General features: G+C 37.5%; 1 protein-coding gene across 6 annotated transcripts in view; it reads left to right on the forward strand.

Moving 5' to 3' along the window:
• PARG (poly(ADP-ribose) glycohydrolase) overlaps nucleotides 1-24,112 on the forward strand; it is a 113,213-nt gene that overhangs the window by 84,520 nt on the left and 4,581 nt on the right. For all 6 annotated transcript variants that reach the window (XM_070493057.1, XM_014830465.3, XM_070493061.1 and 3 more), the window contains 3 exons: nucleotides 6,171-6,249; nucleotides 7,783-7,891; nucleotides 16,029-16,134. In XM_070493057.1, coding sequence (XP_070349158.1) covers nucleotides 6,171-6,249; nucleotides 7,783-7,891; nucleotides 16,029-16,134 — 294 coding nt within the window. The remainder of the gene's footprint in view (nucleotides 1-6,170; nucleotides 6,250-7,782; nucleotides 7,892-16,028; nucleotides 16,135-24,112) is intronic.

A 24,112-nucleotide genomic window follows, 5' to 3' on the forward strand; every position in this document is an offset into this window, starting at 1 on the left:
CTTCACCCCTTGCGCCCACCCCCAACCCCCTTCCGCTGGTAACCACTGAACTGTTTTCTTTGTCCATGTGTTTGTTTATATTCCGTGTATGAGTGAAATCATCTGGTGTTTGTCTTTCTCAGTCTGGCTTATTTCGCTTAGCACAATTCCCTCCAGGTCCTTCTGTGTTGTTGCAAATGGGATGAATGTCTATTTTCATGGCTGAGTAGTGTCCCATTGTATCTATATACCACATCTTCTTTATCCAATCATCAGTCGATGGGCACTTGGATTGTTTCCATGTCTTGGCTATTGTGAATAGTACTGCAATGAACTTAGGGGTGCATATGTTACTTTGGATTGTTGATTTCAAATTGTTTGAAATTTCAAATTATTTGACCCAGTAGTGGGATAGCTGGGTCATATGGTAGTTCTATTTTTAGTTTTTTGAGGAATCTCCAAACTGTTTTCCATAGTGGCTGCACCAGTTTACATTCCCACCAGCAGCGTATGAGTGTTCCCTTCTCTCCACACCCTCTCCAACATTTGTTATTTTTAGTCTTAGTGATTATAGCCATTTTAACAGGTGTAAGGTGGTATCTTAGCATAATTTTGACTTGCATTTCCCTGATGATTAGTGATGTTGGACATCTTTTCATGTGTTTATTGGCCATCTCTATATCTTCTTTGGCAAAATGTTTGTTCATCTCCTCTGCCCATTTTTTGATCAGGTTGTTTGTTTTTTTATTGTTCAGTTGTGTGAGTGCCTTATATATTATGAAGATTATCCCCTTGTCAGATGTATGATTTGCAAATATTTTCTCCCAATTGGTGGGTTGTCTCTTTGTTTTGATTCTAGTTTATTTTGCCTTGCAGAGGCTCTTTAGTTTGATGAACTCCCAGTTGTTTATTTTTTCTTTTGTTTCTCTTGTTTGAGAAAATGTATTCGAAAAGATCCTTTTAAGTTCGATGTCAAAGAGTGTACTACCTATATTATCTTCCAGGAGTTTTATGGTTTCAGGACTTATCTTCAAGTCTTTGACCCATTTTGAGTTTATTTTTGTGTATGGCGTGAGATAATGGTCTACCTTCATTCTTTTGCATGTGGCTGTCCATTTTTCCCAACACCATTTATTGAAGATACTGTCTTTTCTCCATTGTATGTCCTTTTCACCTTTGTTGAAGATTAACTGTGTGTAGATGTGCGGTTTTATTTCTGGGCTTTCAGTTCCGTTCCATTGATCTGTGTGCCTGTTTTTGTACCAGTACCATGCCGTTTTGATCACTATGGCTTTGTAGTAAACTTTGAAGTCAGGGATTGTGATACCTACAGCTTTGTTCTTTTTTCTCAGGATTATCTTAGTAATTCAGGGTCTTTGGTTGCCCCAAATGAATTTTAGGATTATTTGTTCTATTTCCATAATGAATGTCATTGGGATTCTGATTGGGATTGCATTGGATCTGTAGGTTGCTTTGGGTAGTATGGACATTTTAACTATGTTTATTCTTCCAGTCCATGTGCATGGAATCTCTTTCCATCTCTTCATGTCATTATCAACTTCTTTCAGTAATGTCTTATAGTTTTCATTGTGTAAATCCTTCACCTCCTTGGCTAAATTTGTTCCTATGTACTTTACTCTTTTAGTTGCGATTGTAAATGGAATTGTATTCTTGAATTCTCTTTCTCTAAGTTCGTTATTGGAGTATAGAAAAGCAACTGATTTTTGTGAGTTGATTTTGTACCCTGCAACATTACTGTAGTTGTTAATTATTTCTATTATTTTTCTGATGGATTCTTTGTGGTTCTAATTCTTTGTGGTTTTCTATATATAAGATCATGTCATCAGCAAACAGCAAGAGTTTCACTTCTTCACTCCCTATTAGGATTCCTTTTATTCCTTTCTTTTACCTAATTGCTCTGGCCAAAACCTCCAGTACTATGTTGAATAAGAGTGGTGATAGTGGGCATCCTTGTCTTGTTCCTGTGTTCAGGGGGATGGCATTCAGTTTTTGACGTTGAGTATGATGTTGGCTGTGGGTTTGTCATATACGGCCTTTATTATGTTGAGGTAATTTCCTTCTATCCCCATTTTGTTAAGAGTTTTTATCATAAATCGCTGTTGGATCTTGTCAAATGCTTTCTCTGCATCTATTGAGATGATCATGTGGTTTTTATTCCTCAATTTGTTGATGTGGTATATCACATTGATTGATTTGCAGATGTTGAACCATCCCTGCATCCCTGGTATAAATCCCTCTTGATCATGATGTATGATCCTTTTGATATATTGCTGAATTCAGGGTGCCAGAATTTTGTTGAGGATTTTTGCATCTATGTTCATCAGCAGTATTGGCCTGTAGTTCTCCTTTTTTGTGCTGTCCTTGTCAGGCTTTGGTATCAGAGTGATGTTGGCCTTGTAAGATGTGTTAGAAAGTATTCCATCTTCTCTAACTTTTTGGAATAGCTTGAGACGGATGGATATTAAATCATCTCTGAAAGTTTGGTAGAATTCCCCAGGGAAGCTGTTTGGGCCTGGGGTTTTATTCTTTGGGATACTTTTGAGTACTATTTCAATCTCTTTCCTTGTGATTGGTCTATTCAGATTGTCTGTTTCTTCTTTATTCAGCTTTGGGAGCTTGTAAGAGTCTAAGAATTTATCCATTTCCTCTAGGTTATCCATTTTGTTGGCATATAGTTTTTTGTAGTATTCTCTTATAATCTATTGCATTTCTGTGGTGTCTGTTATTTCACCTCTTTCATTTCTAATTTTATCTGAGCTTTCTCTGTTTTTTTCTTTGTAAGTCTGGGTAGGGGTTTGTCAATTTTATTTATCGTCTCAAAGAACCTGCTCTTTGTTTCATTGATCCTTTCTACTGCCTTTTTTGTTCCAGTGGCATTTATTTCTGCTCTGATTTTTATTATTTCTCTCCTTCTGCTGACTTTGGGCATTGTTTGTTCTTTTTCTAATTCAGTTAGGTGTAATTTGAGATTGCTTATTTGAGATTTTTCTTGTTTTTTAAAGTGTGCCTGTATTGCGATGAATGTCCCTCTTAATATAGCTTTTGCTGCATCCTGTATGAGTTGGTATGGTAGGTTATCATTTTCATTTGTCTCCAGATGTTTTTTGATTTCTCTTTTAATTTATTCAGTGATCCATTGCTTGTTCAATATCATGTTTAGTCTCCACATCTTTGTCCCTTTCTCAGCTTTTTTTTGTAATTCATTTCTAGCTTTATAGCATTATGATCAGAGAAGATGCTTGTTATTATTTCAATTTTTTAAAATTTATTGAGGCTTGCCTTGTTTCCCAGCATATGGTCTGTCCTTGAGAATGTTCTGTGCGCACTTGAGAAGAATGTGTGTTCTGCTCTTTTTGGATGGAGTGTTCTATATATGTCTATTAAATCCAACTAGATTAGCTTTTCATTTAATTCCACTGTTTCTGTGTTGATTTTCTGTCTGGATTATCTATCCATTGATGTGAGTGGAGTGTTGAGGTCCCTACTATTATTGTGTTATTAGTAATATCTTCTTTCAGGTTTGTTAATAGTTGCTTTATGAACATTGGTGCTCCTGTGTTAGGTGCATAGATATTTGTAAATGTTATTTATTCTTGAGGGAGTGTCCCTTTGATCATTATATATTGCCCCTTTTTGTCTCTCTTTACCTGTCTCATCTTGAAGTCTACTTTGTCTGATATAAGTATTGTGACACCCGCTTTCTTTTGTTTGCCATTAGCTTGGAGTATTGTCTTCCATCCCTTCACTCTGAGCCTGTGTTTGTCCTTGGAGCTGAGCTGTGTTTCCTGGAGGCAGCATATTGTTGGGTCTTGTTCTTTAATCCCTCTTACCACTCTGTGTCTTTTTATTGGAGAGTTCAGTCCATTTACGTTTAGGGTGATTATTGATATATGAGGACTTAATGCTGTCATTTTATCACTCGTTTTCCAGCCTGCGTTTCCTTTGTTTCTCGTCCTGTGTGTTTTGGTCTAAACATTGAATTATGTAGTTTTTTATGATGTGTTTCTTTGTTTTCTCCTTATTTATTCTTTGTTTCTCTGTTCTGCTTCTTTGTTTAGTGGTTACCCTGAGGTTTGTATTCAGAATCTGGTGTATAAGATAGTCCGTTTTCTGATGGCCTCCTATTTCCTTAGTCTAAACCAATTCAGTCCCTTTCCTCCTTCCCTCCTAAGTTGTTTTTCTCATATCTTATTCCATCTTGTGTTGTGAATTTGAGCTTAGAATGACAGGATTATCTTTGTTTTTGGTCTTTTCCTTCCCTTTAGCTTAATGCTATTCTTGAGTATTTGCTATCCTAATCTGATTCTGAAAACCTATGTATCTCCTTACTCTGTGTTTTGTGACCCCTTGCTCTGTTTTTTTTTTCCCCCAGGTATGAGGGCCTTCTTTAGGATTTCTTGTAGGGGAGAGGTCTCATGGTTGTGAAGTCCCTTAGCTTTTGTTTGTTTGGGAAATTTTTTATTTCTCCCTCATATCTGAAGGATATTTTTTCTGGATAAGGTATTCTTGGCTGAAGATTTTTTCTTTTAAAGATTTGAATATGTCATTCCATTCTCTCCCAGCTTGTAAGGTTTCTGCATAGAAATCTGCTGAAAGCCTGATAGGGGTTCCTTTGTAGGTTATTTTCTTCTGCCTTGCTGCCCTTAGTGTTCTTCCTTTGTCATTCATTCTTGCCAGTTTTACTACTATATGCCTTGCAGTAGGTCTTTTTCCATTGACAAATCTAGGAGATCTGGAAGCCTCTCGCACACAAATTTACCTCTCTTTTCCTAGGTTTGGAAAGTTCTCTGCTATTATTTGAACATGCTTTCTGCTCCATTCTCCTGAAATACCTATAATTCTTATGTTGCATTTCCTCATTGAGTTGGATATTTTTTGGACACTTTCTTCATTTCTTTTAGCCTTCATTCTCTCTCCTCCCCTGGAGCATTTCAACATGTCTGTCTTCGCTTATGCTGATATGCTCCTCTATTATGTCCACTAGAGCATTCAGGGAATCTGTATTTTTGTTTTATGTATTCCATTTTGTCTTTCATCTCTCAATATTTCTGATTGATTCTTCTTTATAGTTTCAATCTCTTTTGTGAAGTAGCTCCTGAACTCGTTGAATTGTTTCTTTGCCTTCTCTTTTACCTCGTTGAGTTTTTTGATGACAGCTATTTTGAATTCATTGTCATTTAGCTTACATATTTCTGTGTCCTCAGGACTGAATTCTGAGTGCTTGTCGTTTTCTCTGTGGTCTGGATATTTGATGTAGTGTCTGATGTTGTTAGAGGAGGTAGGTTGGGTCTTACGCATTCTGATATTATTTGGTTGCAGTTACCACCTATCACCACTGGGTGGGGGTTGAGAGCTGCGTATTCCGAGCCCTCTGCCTCCAGCCGAGATCCCAGGCAGTGGAGCCATGCTGGTTGGGTGTGGGGAGGGGTGCTTTCTCCTGTGTGCTCTCGGGGTTCTCTCGTTCTGGCTCTCTGGTCTCCTGGAGTGTTGACTTGATGAGGTCACCCCCCCGCCCCCCACCCCCGTGAAAGGTTTTACTCCGTTAGAGGGCTTCCATCTAGGCTGCAAGGGCCCTAGGGAGTCCTTGGTGATCCTGCAAATGAGCAACCCCTCCCCCACTCCTTCCTTCACTGAGCCTCCCTGGGCAGCGACCTCAGTCTTTAGGGGAGGGAGCGAAGTTCTCTCTTACCCCGTTCCAGCTCCTCTGGGGGGGGCGGGGGTCCAGCCTCTCCACCCTCCATCATGTGGCTTCAAGTCTCTCCAACGTTTTTTGTGCTGTGTTAGGATGTCCTCTGTTGGAGTATGGATGCCCCTATTCATTGTATGTTGGAGGGGAGAGTCTTGGGAAAGTTCACTCCACTATGATGCTCATGTCACTCCTATGACGGCATATTTTGTTTTCTATGTTGATTGAGACATTCAGTCACTGTGTTACAAACATGGTGATGGCTTTTAGGAGGCATCAGTTTTTCTCTGTGGGAAATAATAAGTCATTAAGGACAGTGGTGTTTTGGGGTTTTTTTTTTGTTTTTTTGTGTTTTTTAGTTGACATTTGCCAGTGAGATATTTCCACAAAGGAGGAATAAGTTTATTAACAAAGACCCTTTAGAAGGTACAGCTTTTAAGGAAAATCTTTCTGAAAAATAATATTGGCAGATTATTTGTTTCAGGTACTGAACAGTATAGTGAATACACAGGCTATGCTGAAACATATCGTTGGGCCAGGAGCCATGAAGATGGGAGTGAAAGGTGAGTTCCTTTCTGACTTTAGTATCACATGGCCAAAAGCCAAGGAGTGTCTATGTGTTTGACCCTGGTACATTATGTCTTCCATCTACTCTTATTTCAGAAATTTAACTTTCTTTTGAGATTCAGTATTACAAGTTCATAAGTAGTTAAAACAGTATTACCATTTCCATATACCAAAGGGAAGAACAGAGAAATAAAAGCCGGAAGTCTAAACCAAGAACAAGAAGGGCAGAGCTCTCTAGAGTTCTTTACCTCTTAGCTGCCATTTGTAAACAGTCAGTGGAGGTTAACTTCCAAGGCCAAACTTATTTAGAATAGGTTCTAATTTGAGCTCAAAGCCTTTAAGTAGCCTTTATTTAGTTATCCTTAACTTTTCTGTGAGATTCGGTAGGTGGGGGGAACCTATGTTGGGACAGTTTGCCTATGTTGGGACAATTTGCCTCATGCCACAAAACAGTTGACAGTAGAACCTACAATGAACTCTGCTGCTGCTGTCTTTTCTTTCTTATTGAAATATATTTTTATACTTTGATATCTTTGCATCCCCACTAAATTAGTTTACCACAGGTAAATTTTTACAGAAGTGGTGCCTGAAAGCTTGTGTGTGTGTGTGTCTGTGTTTGTGTGTCTGTGTGTTTTAATGGCAGAAAGAATCAGCTATTGCCCATGTACCCATACAGACTTATTCTTTGTAATATCTCAAGCCCAGCCCCTGGTCTCTTTCCCTTTCTTTTGGTTAAAATATGTGATTGCAACAATTATCTATGTGGATATTTAATTCCTGATAATTATTTACAAACTAACCTGAAGGTTTCTACTGCTGTTCTTCAGTGTGAAAAGTTGCTTTGTATATCACTATGTGCAAGTTTATAGAGAGATGAAATATTTGGAATTTAATGTTTCCAAAATCATCATCTCACCTAGTCATTCCTGTTTCCACAAGCAATATGTTATTGTCTGCTTTGCTATCTTTGTCTTTTTAAAAACAGTTCTGGGCACCAGCAGTTGAGCACAGTAGGTAGAATATTGTACTGAATCATTACACATTTTTTGTAACGTGACTTCCTGGGATTATTTCTTGGGCAATATATGGCAATGTTAGAAACCCAGTGACTTAGAGCAAGTCTTTCAAAACCAAGGAGGAATGAGCTCTTGTAGAAATACAAATGCCAGGTCTTTAGCATTAGAGGAGAACAAAGAACTAAGTTCCTCTTGTTTGCCCCTAAATCCTTCAACCTCTGAGACTCACTGTAAACGATGTATACCTGTTTACAATATGTCATATTTGTTGTCTCGATAATTTTTTATTGTACTGTTTAATGCCTGGCAGTCCACAATCTGTATGCTTTGGAATCTAAAAATAAAATGGTGTTTCCTGCCCTCCTTTTTTTCTGAGACCTATAGCCACTGGTTGGTTGGTTTGTTTTTAATATTTTAACCCTGCCAATGTCTGAAAACTCCGGCCCCGTGAGGGTTTTATTTTGTGAGTGCCTTTCTCCGTTCCTCATCGGTCCCCCCTCTGTCCTGACCTAGGGACGACTGGCAGCGGCGCGGCACTGAAATTGTTGCCATCGATGCCCTTCACTTCAGACGCTCCCTCGACCAGTTTGTGCCTGAGAAAATCAGACGCGAGCTTAACAAGGCCAGTAACCTTATTTCTTAGTTCATCTGGCAGCTGTCATCTATTCACTGCCATTTTATTAATGCTGAAATTAATGCTTTCTGGTAATTCTTGCAGTGTCAGTATGTCTGCCCACAACTCTCTTGATTTAATGGGTCTGTCAGCTTGTACAAGATGTACTTTCCATTTCGTAATTGTTTGATTACTGATGCCAGATAGACTGTGGCTTGGTATTAAGCCCCACACAGGCATTTATCTCATCAAACACTTTTAGCTGCTTTGGAACATTATCATTGTAAAACCATATAAAAATGAATGAGCCCTGATAATTTTTTTCAGAACTTGCCAAATGACATTGTCTCTGCAAGGTATGCTATCAGGATTCAAACAGATAAACCATCAAAGTCAAGTTAATATTGTTCTATTATAGATAAGATTCACATGTAAATTGTTTATTGATTTGGTAATTTGACATATTTATGATGGAATCTGTGATTTTCTGGGATGCTTAGTGCTGTCTCCTATAATCATTTTCTTTTTTTTTATTGTATTACAGAAATACAAAAATGAGCCATACCCATGGTTAGTTCAAATTTTCACTACTGTTAACCATAATAAATAAACTTGATCATACAATAGAGTGCTGATTCTATTCTCTATATTTAGGACCTTACCAAAACGGTTGATATTTTCTTTAGTTCTTCAGATTACTCTCACAGTCAAGAAGACTGACCCAATTCTGAAAAACCATTGGTTAACCCCCACAAGTAGGATTTGATTATGAGATTGTTTGTTAAGATAATGAGGTTTGTGGTTTTACATAGCTATACCTTTGCCAGTCCCAGACTTCTGATAATGATAGCACTGGGTGTACCATTACAAGGGGCTTGGGAGTGCCTATGGATCAGCACGTGTGGCCTTCAGTATGTCATCTTCACATCTCCTGGGGTCTCACCACAGGAGCAGTCTGTCTGTGGTGCTCTGTTTATCCCAGCTCAACCACCTTGCCTCTCATATTGCTAGTAATATTATAAACATTATATGTATATATAAACAACCAACCAATCCAGGAAGGCTTCTACTACACTTACAACTTAGTAGATATTTTGAATTACATGTATTATCTTCTATGTAATCTACCTCAGAATCTAATTTATTGTTGAACATGTTTTCTTATATATAATTTATTAGGTTATTTTAATTAATTAATTTTAATTATTTATTTGCTGAGGAAGATTAACCTTGAGCTAACGTCTGTTGCCAAAATTCCTCTTTTTTTGCTTGAGGAAGATTAGCCTTGAGCTAACATCCCTGCCCATCTTCCTCCACTTTATATGTAGGTCACCACCACAGCATGGCTTGACAAGTGGTGTAGGTCTGCACTCGAGAGCCGAAACTGCGAACCCAGGCCACCAAAGCAGAGCCTGCTGAACTTAACCACTACGCCACAGGGCTGGTCCCCATTAGGGTATTTAATGTTTAGAGTTCTCAAAGAAATCTCATTAAAAAGTTTGAAGAATAAATGCGCTATTTTCCAAAGTTGAACTTAAATAACAGATGTTTAATTTTTTTTTTAAGTAATTCCTTAGAAAAGCTGTCCAGCTTTTCTGGATGTAAGCCATCCAGAAAGACTATTCTTTGGTATATCAACAGTTATAATTTTTCTCTTTTACCTAACTCTGGAAGTCAGAGATTTGCCAGCGCTGATAATAATCTTTATTATATTAGGTACGTTTTAAATGTAAGCCTGCTTTCACTGTTCAGGACTCTTACCTTAAAGCAGTTGTCTCCAAGCACATGATGTTTTTATTATATAGCATATCAAGTAGAATAGGAAGATTTATCTTTAGATTTTGATGAGATATTATTTATCAAACATGTGTATGTTATGAATTTGTCACATGGTCATTGATATGTATCTAGAAGATATTTACTTAAGTTGTAGGTAGTTTGGAGAGAAGTATATGAAAAGGAAATGTGTTTAACCATAATCGTACATTAATACAAATTTAAAGCTTCCCTTTTTTCATGGATAAAGTCTAAATATAGACTTTAGAATACCCCCAAATACTTTTCTGTAGGAACTAGATCATTCACTTTTAGAAATTATCTGCAAATATGATCTTTTTAAAAGATAATCCTGGACATAAGTAAGTGTTTTCTTTTTTAATTCCCCATGGCCAGTTGATGTTCTCTATATTTACTTGTATAGCACTAACCTTCAGTTTATTTGTCTTCAAAGACACGAGAATTTTAAAGACGTGAAGCCTTGGTATGTGTGAATAGGTTAGGTTAGTTGTAAATAACATTGAAATACATTTATTTGTAGAATGTAGTTAGTTGTATGTAGCATTGAAAAACATTTATTTGTAGAATATAGAGTCCTTATGAGACACACTTTATACAATAAAAAATGAGTCTTTAAGTAACCTGGCAACAGAAGTTTTTATTTCTTTCGAGTCACTCAGTGCGTAGCACATTGCTTTGCTTCTGGGCACTTCTCAAAAATGTTTGTTAAATGAACTAGTCAATGATTAATTAAACTTTCTAGATATTGCTAATACAGTTTTTTAAGATAAACTTTTTAGCTATAAATACGTTATCTCAAATCACTCAAAATGTTATAGATTTATGGATATTTCCTAAATACTCTTCAAGTGCTAAAGAAAGCCTAAGAAGTCCAGGGTCACTTCAGGCGTGGAGTAGATGATACCATAGGAAGCAGAGTGATTGATTTTCAATGTATAGTAATGCAGTTACCTATTTGTTTTCAACCTGCCATTATTTATGTCAGTATGCATTTGTGTGATTTCTATTTCATAAAAGACTTTTTCAGTCAAATGCAGGTAGAATTTTTTTTTAATTTTACAAGTAATGATAGTGAAAGTAATTGCTAATATAAAATGATTATTTACTACATGCTAGGCACTCTACTTAACACTTTAAATGCTTGGTCTGATTAATCCTAACCACCCAGGGAGATGTAGATGCAGTTCTTATCTCCAATTTAGAGACAGTGAACTGAGCCCTGGGAAGTTGAATAACTTGCCCGGGTCACACAGATAGGCAGTGACAAAGCCAGGACTTGAATCTAGGTTCCCCTGCTTTCAAATTACTTTTTAAAAATGTGGCTCCTCCCACGTAGAGATTACTTTAACTAGATCTGTCTTTCCAGACTTTTTACCTGTTTCGGTCTTAAATCATTAAGAATATTCCTGCGTTTGGTTAACACGTGATCTCCCATAAGCATGTATGCCTGGGTTACCTCTTCTCTTTTAGTCATAATCCTATACTGTGAGCAAACTGCCAGTGGAATACTTTTCTCCATATTCCTTTCTGTTTTGCTGTACTCTTTCAAGGAAATTTAAGGATTTTCCCCCCCAGCCTGTTTTTAAATTCCCATGAGACAGTGAAGTAGCCCAGGTGCGAAGTAGCCCCTCAACAAATGGGCTGTGTTGAGAAAGCACCTCATTCAGGGCCTGCGCACAGGAAGGCATTTGAAAGATGCGTGTTGTTTCATTCACTACTGTATTCCAGAACGTTTGCTCTTTTAGCAAAGAATTAGTTTTCTAATTCTTTCATTGAAAAAAAAGAAAAAAGCAAATGATTTTGTTAAATGTCATTGACAATTTAGTTAGAAAACTAATCCAGGTAACTTTGGGCCTTCTAAATTAAAGCATTCTGTCATGTATTAGTTACATTTACCTACTGAAATAGAGTTAGGAATTTAGTACGAGCAAAAGGGGGTTTACATAAGCTGACAGCACAGCCTGGAGAGAATATTGACTTAAAGGTTTTACATCTCCTTGTGTTTTGTAAACTTAGAGTTAAAGCAGAATCTTTATTAAATCACTTTAGAGATGACTTGCATGATTTTGCTCTTTTTTTTTGCACACCAGAGAGAAAGTAGGCAGGAATAGAAAAACTTTATTTTTCTAAATCAAGCAACAGAGCCTAACACCAGTTTTCACCATCAGAATTCAGTGTGGATCTCTGAACTCTGGGGTCCTCTTTGCTACTTTTAGGCATCACTCACCAGATAATAATTGAAAGGGCAGTTCCACAGAGTGCCTTACTACCTCTGGAAACAGTCTGCTCCATGCGCGCTCCAGCGCTCCTTTTGGACCCGCATCTTGACCCGCAAGTAGAGTTGGTTTTTAAAAGGAAGGAGTCAGTCTCCTTCTATCTAACTGATACTGTGAAGCAATGTTTAATTCCGTGAGAGATCAGCTGGGTGACATTCTAGAGGAGAATTATCTTTGTGGTTGGAAAGATTTATGAGTCCAACTTGCAAAAGTGGGAAATAGCTCAGCAAGGGAAGAAAGAAATCATCTGTGAAAAGTTGTATTTACCCGTGTTAGACTCATTCAGCTAAGATTAAGTAATGAATATATTTCATGGAGGCTTCTGGATCAGAAATTTAACAAAGTGAAGAGATCACCCCAGCAGAAGATCACCAACATCTACCCTTTTAGAAATTGATTTGTGTATTGATTTTTTTGTTGTTACCTATCACCGGGTGTGGAAGGAGATTGTTATTAAACCAGAGCTTGATTAACAAAACCAATCACTACTTGCTCCTGATGTTTCTAAGAAGTTCAGTATTGGAACATTTATAATCTTTTCTTAAAATATATGTCACTTTGCTTTCTGGGAATATTAGTTCAGAATGTATCCTTCTTAGTAAGTTTTCCCTTAAGTCTCTCAATAAACAGAATTAGAGTAACCGTAGAGATACCTGATCCAGTCTTTTGATTTCACACATGAGGAAATTAAGATCTGCATAGTACTTTCATTTTATATTGCATTTTTAAAAAGCAAAATCAATTTACTGTTATAATTATTTTAAAGACAAAAAGTCATGTATAATCCTACCTCTCAAATAGTTTTCATTTTTGTAGTTCTTTCTACATGAATATTTAGTTTCATATAAATGTGCTCAGAAGTTACCCATAAGTTTGTATTTAAGCTATTTAATTTAACTATATATTGTAAATGTTTTCATGCTTTCTCATAATCTTCATAATAAAATGTTTAATGGCCATAAAATTGGTTGGACTGACATACTGTGACTTAACTACTGTTTTTGAACAATTAGGTGATCCCAAGGTTTTCTCTATAATATGTAATGTAGTAATAAACATCTTTGTGCAGTTGTTAATCAAATAACAAAAGAAATTTACAGAATTATTACTGAATCTTAGCATAATTTTAAGACTTTTAATTAATATTATTATTCTCTTCCAAAAGATTAAGTATCTTTTTATATTATGTTTGTTTTTAAGAAATCACAATATTCTAAAACTTCAGGAAATGAGTATCAGTACCAATTGTGTATTAATTTAAGCTAGACAAGTGTGGTAGATTGACTTCATATAAATAAGTAACTCTTTAGGAACAGTAATTGTTAAATTATTAATCTAGCAAGCAGTATAATTATTTACATGACAATGAAAGACAAAGTTTAATTATATGTGCTTGGGCTTGCTAAAATTGCTGCTGAAGCCTCGGTTCATACTTAAGGCTGTGTGTGTGCTCACGCATACGTGTACATGGGTGTTTGTGACAGGCTATTCCCCTGAGTGCCACCTGTTTCCTGGACCCACTTTAAGGCCTATAGGTTTTTACAACTGTTTCACTTTATTTGCTTCCTTCCTACATCTCTATCTTCATCACTGCCTGGTCGGTCTCTGGTTTTTGACTGTAAATACCAGTATTTCCCTCCTGCCTCTTCTCAAAGCTCCCCTTTGCAACCTCAGGACTCCAGCATTACCCTTGCCATCCCTCTCTGCTTCCCTCACCGTCAAAATTCATTCTGAGACGTGAATGTTCATTGATATCTTCTCCTTATTGTCCTGAGCTATGAATGCTTCCTCTTTTTCCCCCTTTAGAGTTGTTTATTAAGAAAAATAAATAGCTCTGTCATTGATAAATGTCAGACCAGGATGTGGCTAGAGTTTGAGCTGGCTTTTTTTACTCTTACTGCTCTGATTAATCGCCTCAAGTGCTCTGGCTCAGGGTGAGGAAAAAGGAAAGTATTTGTTGCCAATGTGGAGCTCTTGAGAACTCCTGGTACCTTTTCCTGTGAAGTGAGATCTTGGCAACTTTTTTGAGATCTCTATCCTTATCTTTGTTTCTTACTAAAGGAGCTCAATTACTACTGTAAAAGGAAATGATTCCCTGATTAATGGCCCTGCCCTGGTCTCCAGCATTTGAGCATCTTTCTCCTTACTGGGGAAGGGAGAAGCCTGAGTTGTCCCTCTAAAAGGGACTCAGAGGAGCTTGCTGCTTCTCTCTTATTTCTGATCTTGGAAATGCTTGGTTTTAACAAAATAAAAGAATTTTGTATTTAATCGTTATAAACAGTTATTCTTTATACCTAATTACTAGGTAATTATTTTATATCATTTAATTTCTATCTGATTAACTTTTTAAAGTTTAATTTGATTTTCTTTTATCAAAACACCAAATGCAGATTAATTTTAGTTTTATAGTATGTTTTTGTTTTTGCCACTTTTCAAGATAGATTTTTTAATAAAGTTGATTAATACTTCATGTTAGGTTTTGCTTCTGATAATCTAAATATTTCAAATTCTCTGTTGTTAGACTTTAGATTCACTAAGGTATTTTCACTCTTTGAAGAAAAGTTAACCCAGATATGTAGAGACAGCAGTGAAGAAGAGACTAAAACCATTCTGACAGTATGAAACAGAGACGACAACTAGGAAGTCGAGCAATGTTCCTCTTCATCTAGGCATGTTAAGAGAATTGGGCAGGAATCCCAGGTGGCAAAATTATGTGTGTTCCGATGGAGAGTTTGTTCTCCCCTTTGTTGGCATAAAGGTAGAGACTCTGTATCTTTCAAGAGCCTGCTCCAAAACATTCAGCTTCTTGATATTTTTGACCTGAAAGAGATTTTCAGAAGCTCCGTGCATCTGATTATACAGGTAATTTGTGAGTTCTAGTGTAAGCTCTGTGGCACAGCATTGAATGATGGTCTGGTGCCAACTCATAATTAATATCTCTCAGGATTTACAGCCTAGGATGGGGGTGGAAGGAATAGCCTTGTTAATCCATCCAGACAGTGTGTAAAATAAATTTTTATACCTTTGTGGAGACTTCAGAGAGCAATTTACTATAGTTCTATGTGTGAGTTTCATAGAAGCCTCTTTCTTTATCCTTGCTTTTTCTCTGGGAACATTTGTCATAGATCATTCTTTTCATTTTATTTACTATTATACATAAGCTATATTTTAGGTTTTGTTTGGTACTTGAGAGAACCCAGGGGATTTCACTTCGCTATTATATTAAACCTTTTAAGGTAGTCTGATAGTTTCAGAAAACTAAGAACCCTTAGGAGGCAGAAAGACCAACTAGACTAACAAAAAGAAATGGAGATCAGAAGCTCTGGGGCCTTGGCCCACAGCCTTCTCATATGCAAAGTGAGCTGTTTGTTTAGTTAATACTTAGTCAGCATCCTCAGGATATATTGTACTTTTCTCAGGTTACTGGCAAATTCTTAAATAGTCTAGCTGAAAACGGAGCTGTGAAACTAGGGAATCCTGGAGCTAGAAGGGATCTTAAAGGTTATTTTGTAACCAGGTGTAGGAATCCCTTTCATATATAGTTGCTTGCTCATTGTTGAGCATTTCGGTGGCAGGAAGCACATTTAAAAGCTAATCACAGTTATTAATCTGGTCCAGGTAATTCAGAGAGCATGCTGAGGAAGCATGATAGTAATAAGTCTTTACCTTGATTGAAAGGTGGTCAAAAAGCCTTCAAATAAAACAGTGTCTTAAGTGCCTTTCCTCCCTTTAGTTCCTGGGTAGTTTGTAATTGGGATCCCATAAGTTCTTGAAATATCTGGCATTTCCATTTATATTTGTTTGAATTGGAAAAAGAAACTGAATCATGTATTGGTTTAAGGGCTTTGATTTACCCAGCATGAAAACAAATAAATATTAGAATTGATCTTTTCTTACTCTCTTCCTTGTATAATCCGAGGCTTTTCTGTTTTTCCCTCTACTTTGGCCCCTAAGAAAAAAAAAAAAGAGAGGGATAACATAAGCTTGATACTGGATGCTGATCCTAGCACATCAGTCAGAAATCTTGCTAGTGTCTAGTCACTCATGTGCTTGTTATTTCTCTTATCCTGCAGGCTTACTGTGGATTTCTCCGTCCAGGAGTTTCTTCAGAGAATCTTTCTGCAGTGGCCACGGGAAACTGGGGCTGTGGTGCCTTTGGGGGCGATGCTAGGTTAAAAGGTGAGTGTATAAGTTGTTATAAAAAGGATAATAGCATTCTCACTGGGAAGAAAAGTTAGTCCTTCATATATTGGATTTCTCATGTCCGATCATAATAAGAGATCACAAAGATCTAAGAGAAGAGAAAAAAAATATTTGACACTCTCCTCCTTTTTCTTATTGTGTTTAAAGGAATTCTTATTTTTACTTACTATTTCCCTGCAGAGGTCACTTATCTCTTTGGTCTACCAGACACAGTATTTAACTAAATATGGAGAGGGAAGAGTCCAAAATGACTGAAGTTTCAAACCAAAGCACCCACTCAAGCACTTTGCTTCACGGGAGTGCTTTTTGTGGACAGAGCTGTTTTGTTTACTCCTTCATTCACCAAACTTATGGGGCATCTGCCATACTCTAGGCGCTGTGGTGGGCTCTGACAATACAAAGGTGAATAAGATGTGCTCCCTGCTTTGGAATTCACAGTGCATCATGTGAGAGAGGCAGAGACAAACGCAGCACACAGTAATGAGTGCTTTAATAGAGGCACGCAGTGTATGGGAGTTCAGCTTGAGAGAGCTGCCTGTGGCACAGATAAGGAGGCATTTGGATACCCAAGAAGGATAAACGTTTCTTGCATTTTGTTGTTTATGGTAGAAAAGTCACAAAACCTGATCAATAAGCTATTTGGCCATTTACCGGATTATGACATTTGCTTTACTCTCCAAAGTGTCAGTTATATAGAAAATAATATTTTACCATTACTTGAGATGGTTAATGTTCTGTGTCAACCAAACTGGTCCAGCACCAATTGTATGTGCTGCAATACAATCCTGACAGTAACTACCTGGAGTTAGTGCAGACCCCTTGGGTTAAGGGCAAAGTCTTCCACAAGATGGTCCCTCTGTCAGGCTCCAGCTGCAGGAGGTTCCCCTGGCCACCCATACCTCTGACTAACTGGCTACCAACCCAGGAGGTTCCCATTACCCTTCTCAGGTTTGATAATTCACTAGAATGACTCACAGAACTCAGGACAGAGCTATTACAGTTTTATTATAAAGGATACACATAGGGTGAGACCTGGGAAGGAATACAGAGCTTCCATGCCCTCTTCCCAGGGTGTCAGGGCACCTTAACCTCCTGGAACATCAATGTGTTCACCAACCACTTGTTGCAAATTGTCTTTCTGAAAGACTGTTATCAATTTACATTGTCTTTGCATGAGCAACCTCACCAAGATGGCATTTTGTCAATCTTTGTAATTTCTCTGTGGTTGAATAGTTTGTGTATGTTTAGTGACCATTTTTATTTGTTTTTGTTTGTTTTTTGGTGAGGAAGATTGGCCCTGAGCTAATATCTTCTTCTTCTTTCTGTTGACATTCTTCTTCTTTTTGCTTGTGGAAAATTGTCCCTGAACTAACATCTTTGCCAATCTTCCTCTATTTTATGTGTGGGATGCCACCACAGCATGGCTTGATGAGCGGTGTGTAGGTCCGCACCCAGGATCCAAACGCTCGAACCCTGGACCACCAAAGCAGAGTGCATGAACTTCACTATGCCACTGGGCAGACCCCAAGTTGTTTTTTGATTTCCTTTGCTTGTCTTCTGCCCATTTATCTCTTTGGAAGTAGTTTGGATTTTTCATTGGCTAGTAATAACTGTATATTAAGAAATATTAATTATTAAACTGTCTTATGTTACAGGTTTTTTCAGTTTTTTTCAATTATTTCAGCTTGTTGGGTTGTTGTCATACAGAATTAATTTTTATGTGTTCACATTTCTGTGGCATGCTTAGAAAAATCTTCCCTATTCCTTCGTTCTAAAGACTTTCACCCACATTTTCTTCATCTTCAAAAACAAGAACTGCATGGTGCTATTTTCAGTGTTTTGAAAGTCTGTAGAAGAAAGAATTTCTGGTTTTTATTTTATGAAATTCTTTATCATCCTGAATTTGTTTGAGGAAACCTGTTTTTCACTCAGGACTTATTGATCTTATGACAGATACTTTTTTTCTGTTTTTCTCTTAAGTAAAATGAATGAGTAGATTCACATCATCAATCCAGAAGTCAGGTCTGCCATGAGCCGTGGTCATTTGTGATGGACAATTTGGGAAGCTTTATAAATGTGTTTGTTTCGTTTCTTTCTTTGTGGCATAAAAGCCTTTCTCTCAGACTGCAGCTTTGCTCCTCAGGTGACTCTCAAGCATAGTATTCAAAGATTTTCTTTATGTAATTTATTTTCTCAACTATCGAGATTTAAACTTTGGAGTGACTTTTTGACAACTCCCTCCCCTTCATTGGCTTGAATACTCATTAAAAAATTAGAAGTTGTCTTAATGTCCTTCAGTGAGGGATTGTTTACTAAAACTGATTTTGGAAAGGAAGAAATTAAGGTACATCTATGTAATGAAATATGCAGGCCTACATATATCTGCTGACATGGGAGGATATTTTGGGAATGCTGACAAATAATATATGCAATATTACCATTTTAAAATTAAATTATGAATAAAAAATATCACACACACTTGAGGTTCTCTATTTTTATCTGTTTCTAGGTGAGAAAAAGAAATGTTCTTTATTTTCTTTTTAATCTGTATTTTTTGTTGTAAGCATTTATTGTTTTGTTACAAAAATCTTATCAAAAAATTTTCATGGAGGGAGAAACATGGGCATGTGTAAATCCTTAAAGTTTTATATCTTTTATTAGAAATAAGACTAAATATTTTTTAATATGCTTGTTGCCTAATTGTGCATCAGTTTTGCAATGTACAACAATTTAATTTTGAACTGCTTTTATAATGCATTATTCTGACAGCTATTAAGAGAATATTTTCTTTATCCGTTCATTCAACAGACATTTACTAACAACTTTCTGCCTCAGGCAACCAGTGGCCCTAGGATCCAGAGGGTAGGAAAGAAGGGACATGGGGAAGAGGGAAGGGCTTGGTGCCTGGCCCCCCATCTTTCTAAGCACCTTGCAGAGGCCCACGGGAAAGGACTTTTGAGTGAATGTGAACGCTCCTTATTTCTGGTGCTCCTAGCTACTCCAAAATGACCCTTAGTCCACACTTGGCTTTTAAAATTTCCTTAAAGTTTTAGCTGATTTATTCTTACCCATTTGTATGGTGGCCACTTCTTTCTCCTGTGCTCTTTCAAAGATAATAGTTTATATATTTCGTCTCTTCTCGGAGGGTCTTGTCATACTTTGGTTGCCTTGCAAACTCCGCTCTCTGCTAGACTGAGGAAAAGTTATGATTCTGTAGATTACTTGACCTTTTCTAATTGTTTGGGTGGAAGCAGTGTTTTTGCAGCTTTCTACATCCCATCTCAGTGGAGACTGTGGAGTGAGCTCCTGCCCTAAGGGTGCCACCAGGTGCCAGGCACCCATGAGATTTTTAGGAGATAATTTAAAACCATTTCTAAATGGCTGTTTTAAAAAAATGTTGTTTTATCTCATTTCTAATTTTATTTCATTGTAATCAAAGAATGTAGATAATATTTCTGCTTTTTGGAGGTTTTTGAGCTTCTCTTTGTGGCCTAACATGGTCATTGTCGTAGGTATTATGTTGGCACTTGAAATGGTAAGTCTCTGAAGGGTGTAGAACTTATTCTATATCGATTAGCTTCTGTACCTGTTGGATCAGACCCTATATTCTTCAGATTTTATCTGCTTGTGTTGTGAAGGAACTGAGTGGTGCTCTAAAGTTCTTTCTGTTGTGTTCTTGTCAATTTCTCCTTGCATTTCCTTCAGTGTTTATTTTTTATACATCTCTATACTATGTTACCTGACTTGTGAAAAGATTATGCCATTGCTAATTTACCGTAATTAAAAGTTATCTTGATGTTGTAGTCCTGTACATTTTCTTTTCTATCCCCATTCCATGCCTTCACTAGCTAAAAATGACTTGCAAACAATATATGCTCAATGAACTTCTATTTAACAAATTTGTTAAACAACCTCTGTGTGCCTTTATTAATCTAAGATTTTGCACTTTGTTCTGAAACTGCCTATCTATATCTATCTAATTCTTTCTGTTCCTTTAAGACTCCACTATAGTGTTAACTCTTCCAAAAAAATCTCTCTTCTCCCCTCCAACCCTCTGACCCCTGTAAAAAGTTCTGTGTTAGGATTCTTTCAGTTGCAAGAGACACTAATGTAGTTTATCACTTAAGCCTAAAGGGTATTATTAGCTGATGTGGCTGCGAAGGGAAGAGTGGGGTGAGCCTCAGGGATGACTGTCCTGGGATCAGATGCTCCCTCTAGTCTGTGTGTGTTGGTTCCTCTCCTGCCTGCTTCTCCCAAGATGATGGCCTCCTTCTCTTCTATTTTCATTGGTTATCTCTGCTTGGCAGGAGCTGGGACCAAATAGTTCCAAGTTTATAGTATTGCACTTGTGTGACCCTAGAGGAAAGGAGGACTCCTTAGTTTAAAAATTCTATGGAAATACTCTAATTGGACCAATTTAGATCAGTTTCCTGTCCCTTGGACCAAATCATGGTAGCCAAGGGAGTCAGTAAACACTGACCATCCTCTAATGAGGTTTAAGAGGATTTCCAGTTTATTTTTATTGCATATTTATATTAAGTGAAAAGTTTTCTGAGATTACAGAAATTTTTTGTAAATTCATTTTCTTTCACAATCTATGTCCCATTTATATCAAACCTAAATAGTATTTTTGCTGGTGTTTTGGTGTTTTGGAATCGAGATAGGTAAACTCCAGAAAAATCATTGATCTGGAAAGGGTTGGAACCTGGACAATGCTGATGAATCGTTTTCTATCATGCTGTGGTTGGCCTAGCCTATCCCTTTAGGTGGGGTTTGTGAGACATATGGCTATCAATAGAAAATTGAAGGTAGAAGAACAGAATTATGGGCCAGATCACCTCAATTTGTCTACCACAGGTTCCTCGTCACTTTGCTTCCTTCTATCACTCTCCGTTTCTCTCTTGGCCATGCTCCTACACACTTGAGGAAGAATATTCCTCCCTTAACACTTCCGCGTTGTCCTCTTCCGTGGGCTCAGTGCCTAGAATGGGGTCTTACATGATAGTGCATTCAGGGTCTCTGGAGTGAGTGGAATGGTTGTTTTCAGCACCTCGGAGATGCTGCTGAGTTGGTGGATCTGGGAAATGGCTTTAGGAATGTCTTCCTAACTCTGGGAGTTGCTGATGATGAGCCAGGTTTAAGAATCACTGCATTCTCTGCTTTGGTTTGCATAGCTACCCTCCAATTTGTAGCCTCGTCATTAAGATGAGGAAACCAAGGCAAACTAGAGAGGCTAATAGCCTGCCCAAAGAGAGACAGCTAGTAAGTGTCAGAACCAACATTCAAACTCGGCTTGTCTTCTTCAAAAACCAATATATGTTTTATTATTAGTTGAGAATGTATTGAATGCATTCTGTGTTCCAGGACATTGTAGTAAGTGCTTTCCTTACACGTATTAGTTCATAGCAGCCTATTAGGTAGGTTTTATTTTTATCTTTATAGCTGAGATAACTGGGACATAAAGAGGTGAGTAAATAGCCTGAAGTCACACAGATAGCAAGTGGCAGGACTAGGATTCAAACGAGGGATTGATGCCCAAGAGCCCAGTGTCTGGGCTCTTGCTATTAACTATGTTATTGGCCACAAACTCTGTGTCTAGATCTAGATTTGAGAGTTGCCATTCTAGAGATGGTGGTTGCATTCTTGAAGAGAGGGTGCATTTAAAGCAAGTAAAAGGACCAAAGATTGAGCCTTTAGTTATATCCTTGGTTGAAGGGGCAGGTGGTGTCAAGATTAAAAACAGTGGCCAGAGGACAAGACCAATTAGAGAATAAGAGTTGGCCTATTAGAGTGGGCACGAGCTTTGGGGACTGGTAGCCGTGCTTGAGCTTTCAGGGCCGTAGGGGCATGAGAGCTCACAAAACACCTTGGGGTTCATTAGAAGGACCTCGGTAGTACTTTAAATCTATACTATCTTAGCCTACTTGCCAGCATGCATTTAAATAATGTATAAACTTTTTGAGGCAATTCTTCTGGCCGGCGTATGGTACAGTTCCTTGGCATAGAGCAGAATGGCTTGGTCTGGCAGCGTTACAGCATAGTGGCTGAGGCCGTGGTCCTTGAGTCAGGCTGCTAGGGTTCAAATCTCACCTCCAACTGCTTTCTGGCTCTGTGACCTTAGACAAATTACGTAACCTTTCAGTGCCTGTATTTCTTTATTTTCACAATGGAGGTTATACTAACATTTACCTTATTCAGGTTTTGTAAAGATTTAGTGAGTTAGTCCTTGTAAGTCTTGAGTTAGTGCTTATAAAGCTGCCAGAACAGTTCAGCATGCTCTAAGAGCCCAGCGTCAGCAGTTGTTACTAATATTACATGCTGATGGCCTCAGACCACACCTGTGGTGTGAGTATCCATCATTTTACTCATTTGTTGTTTGGTTCATTTGATGCAGGAGGACACTATGAGTTGTTTTTTGATGTTATTCATATGTATTTGTATTTTCTTCATAGCTTGACATTGATGCCAAAAAAGAAAATTAAAACTAAGCTCCCTGTGGGTTAATTTAAGTGATTATTTTGGCACCTAGTTGTGCTGGAAGTTAGAATTTGATGCTTTGTATCATACTTGGAGTCAGTCCACGCCCTCTATTAGATTTGCGATTTATTCTCATCCAACTTGTGATGCAAGAGCGTTCACTTAAATCAAGAGACAGAATTCTCTAGATTTGCAGAGGTCTTGGGGATGATGGTTCTGTTTAAAATGATCTTTTGTCAGTGATTACTGATGTATCTAGGGTCAAGATTAATTATATTTCTGAAAATTTCATTTGTCTATTTATAGTCTAATATCCAATGCAAGGAGAAAAGCTATAGCAGAGATTATGGAATTCTACACTTTGAAAGAGTCTTCAGGGACCATCTGATTTAACTCCTTCATTGCATAGCTGGGTAAAGTGAGGGCAGAGAGTTAAGTGAGTTGGCCAAAATCCTAGAGCTGTATAGCTAACTGGAGGGCGAGGACTGAACTCAGGTCTCCTGCCTCTTGTCCCAACCTGTCTGCACATGTTTATGTTAACAGTGTACACCCAAACAGAAGTGGGTGTGAAATCAAGAATGTAATCTGGGAGCCGGCCTGGTGGCGCACCGGTTAAGTGTGCATGTTCCGCTTCGGGCGGCCCAGGGTTCACCAGTTCAGATCCTGCGTGTGGACATGGCACTGCTTGGCAAGCCATGCTGTGGCAGGCATCCCACATATAAAGTAGAGAAAGATGGGCACGGATGTGAGCTCAGGGCCAGTCTTCCTCGGCAAAGAGAGGAGGATTGGCAGCAGATGTTAGCTCAGGGCTAATCTTCCTCAAAAAAAAGAATGTAATCTGAATTGGTTTTACTTTTTGCTTTTCTCTTAACAGGATCCAGCATCTTTTTGGTAGCTCTGACAAGCTTAGCCCCAAGAGCCTATCCACAGTGACAAAATGGCCTGGGAAGCATTTATAAAATAAATTCTATAGGGAGATAAAATTTAATTGAAACTTAGTAAATTTTAATTTAAAATTAAAACTAATAAAATTTAAATTTTTATTTTAAATGTTTTTATTAATATTTCATTTTCATAAATGGCAGATGACCAGTGATCTAGTATTTCTGTATTTAAGGAAGAAATAGGATTAAAAGGACTTTCCTTTGAGTCTCTCTCTACTTTAGTAGGAAATATTTAAAGCCAAATTTTCATTCTCACTAAAAGGTAAGAAATGATACCTCTTGGTAGAGGAAGATGACAGTTCATTAGTTTCTATTTTTATATGTTGCTTAGGTTAATTAGGAACCTTTTAAAATTGTGTGTACTGAAGCTTTAATGTACGCGTAAATTGGTTGAGCAGTTTTAATTAAAACTTATCTCTATTTTGAGAGTAATTACTTTCAACACTCTGAAATTAATAAGGCCTAGTCATAGTACCTCACATGTTGTGGATATTCAATAAATATTAGTTTGGAAATTAGGAAATGCTTTGGTG

This window comes from Equus asinus, chromosome 2 (assembly GCF_041296235.1).
Source record: "Equus asinus isolate D_3611 breed Donkey chromosome 2, EquAss-T2T_v2, whole genome shotgun sequence".
In the NCBI taxonomy this organism is placed as follows: Eukaryota; Metazoa; Chordata; class Mammalia; order Perissodactyla; family Equidae; genus Equus; species Equus asinus.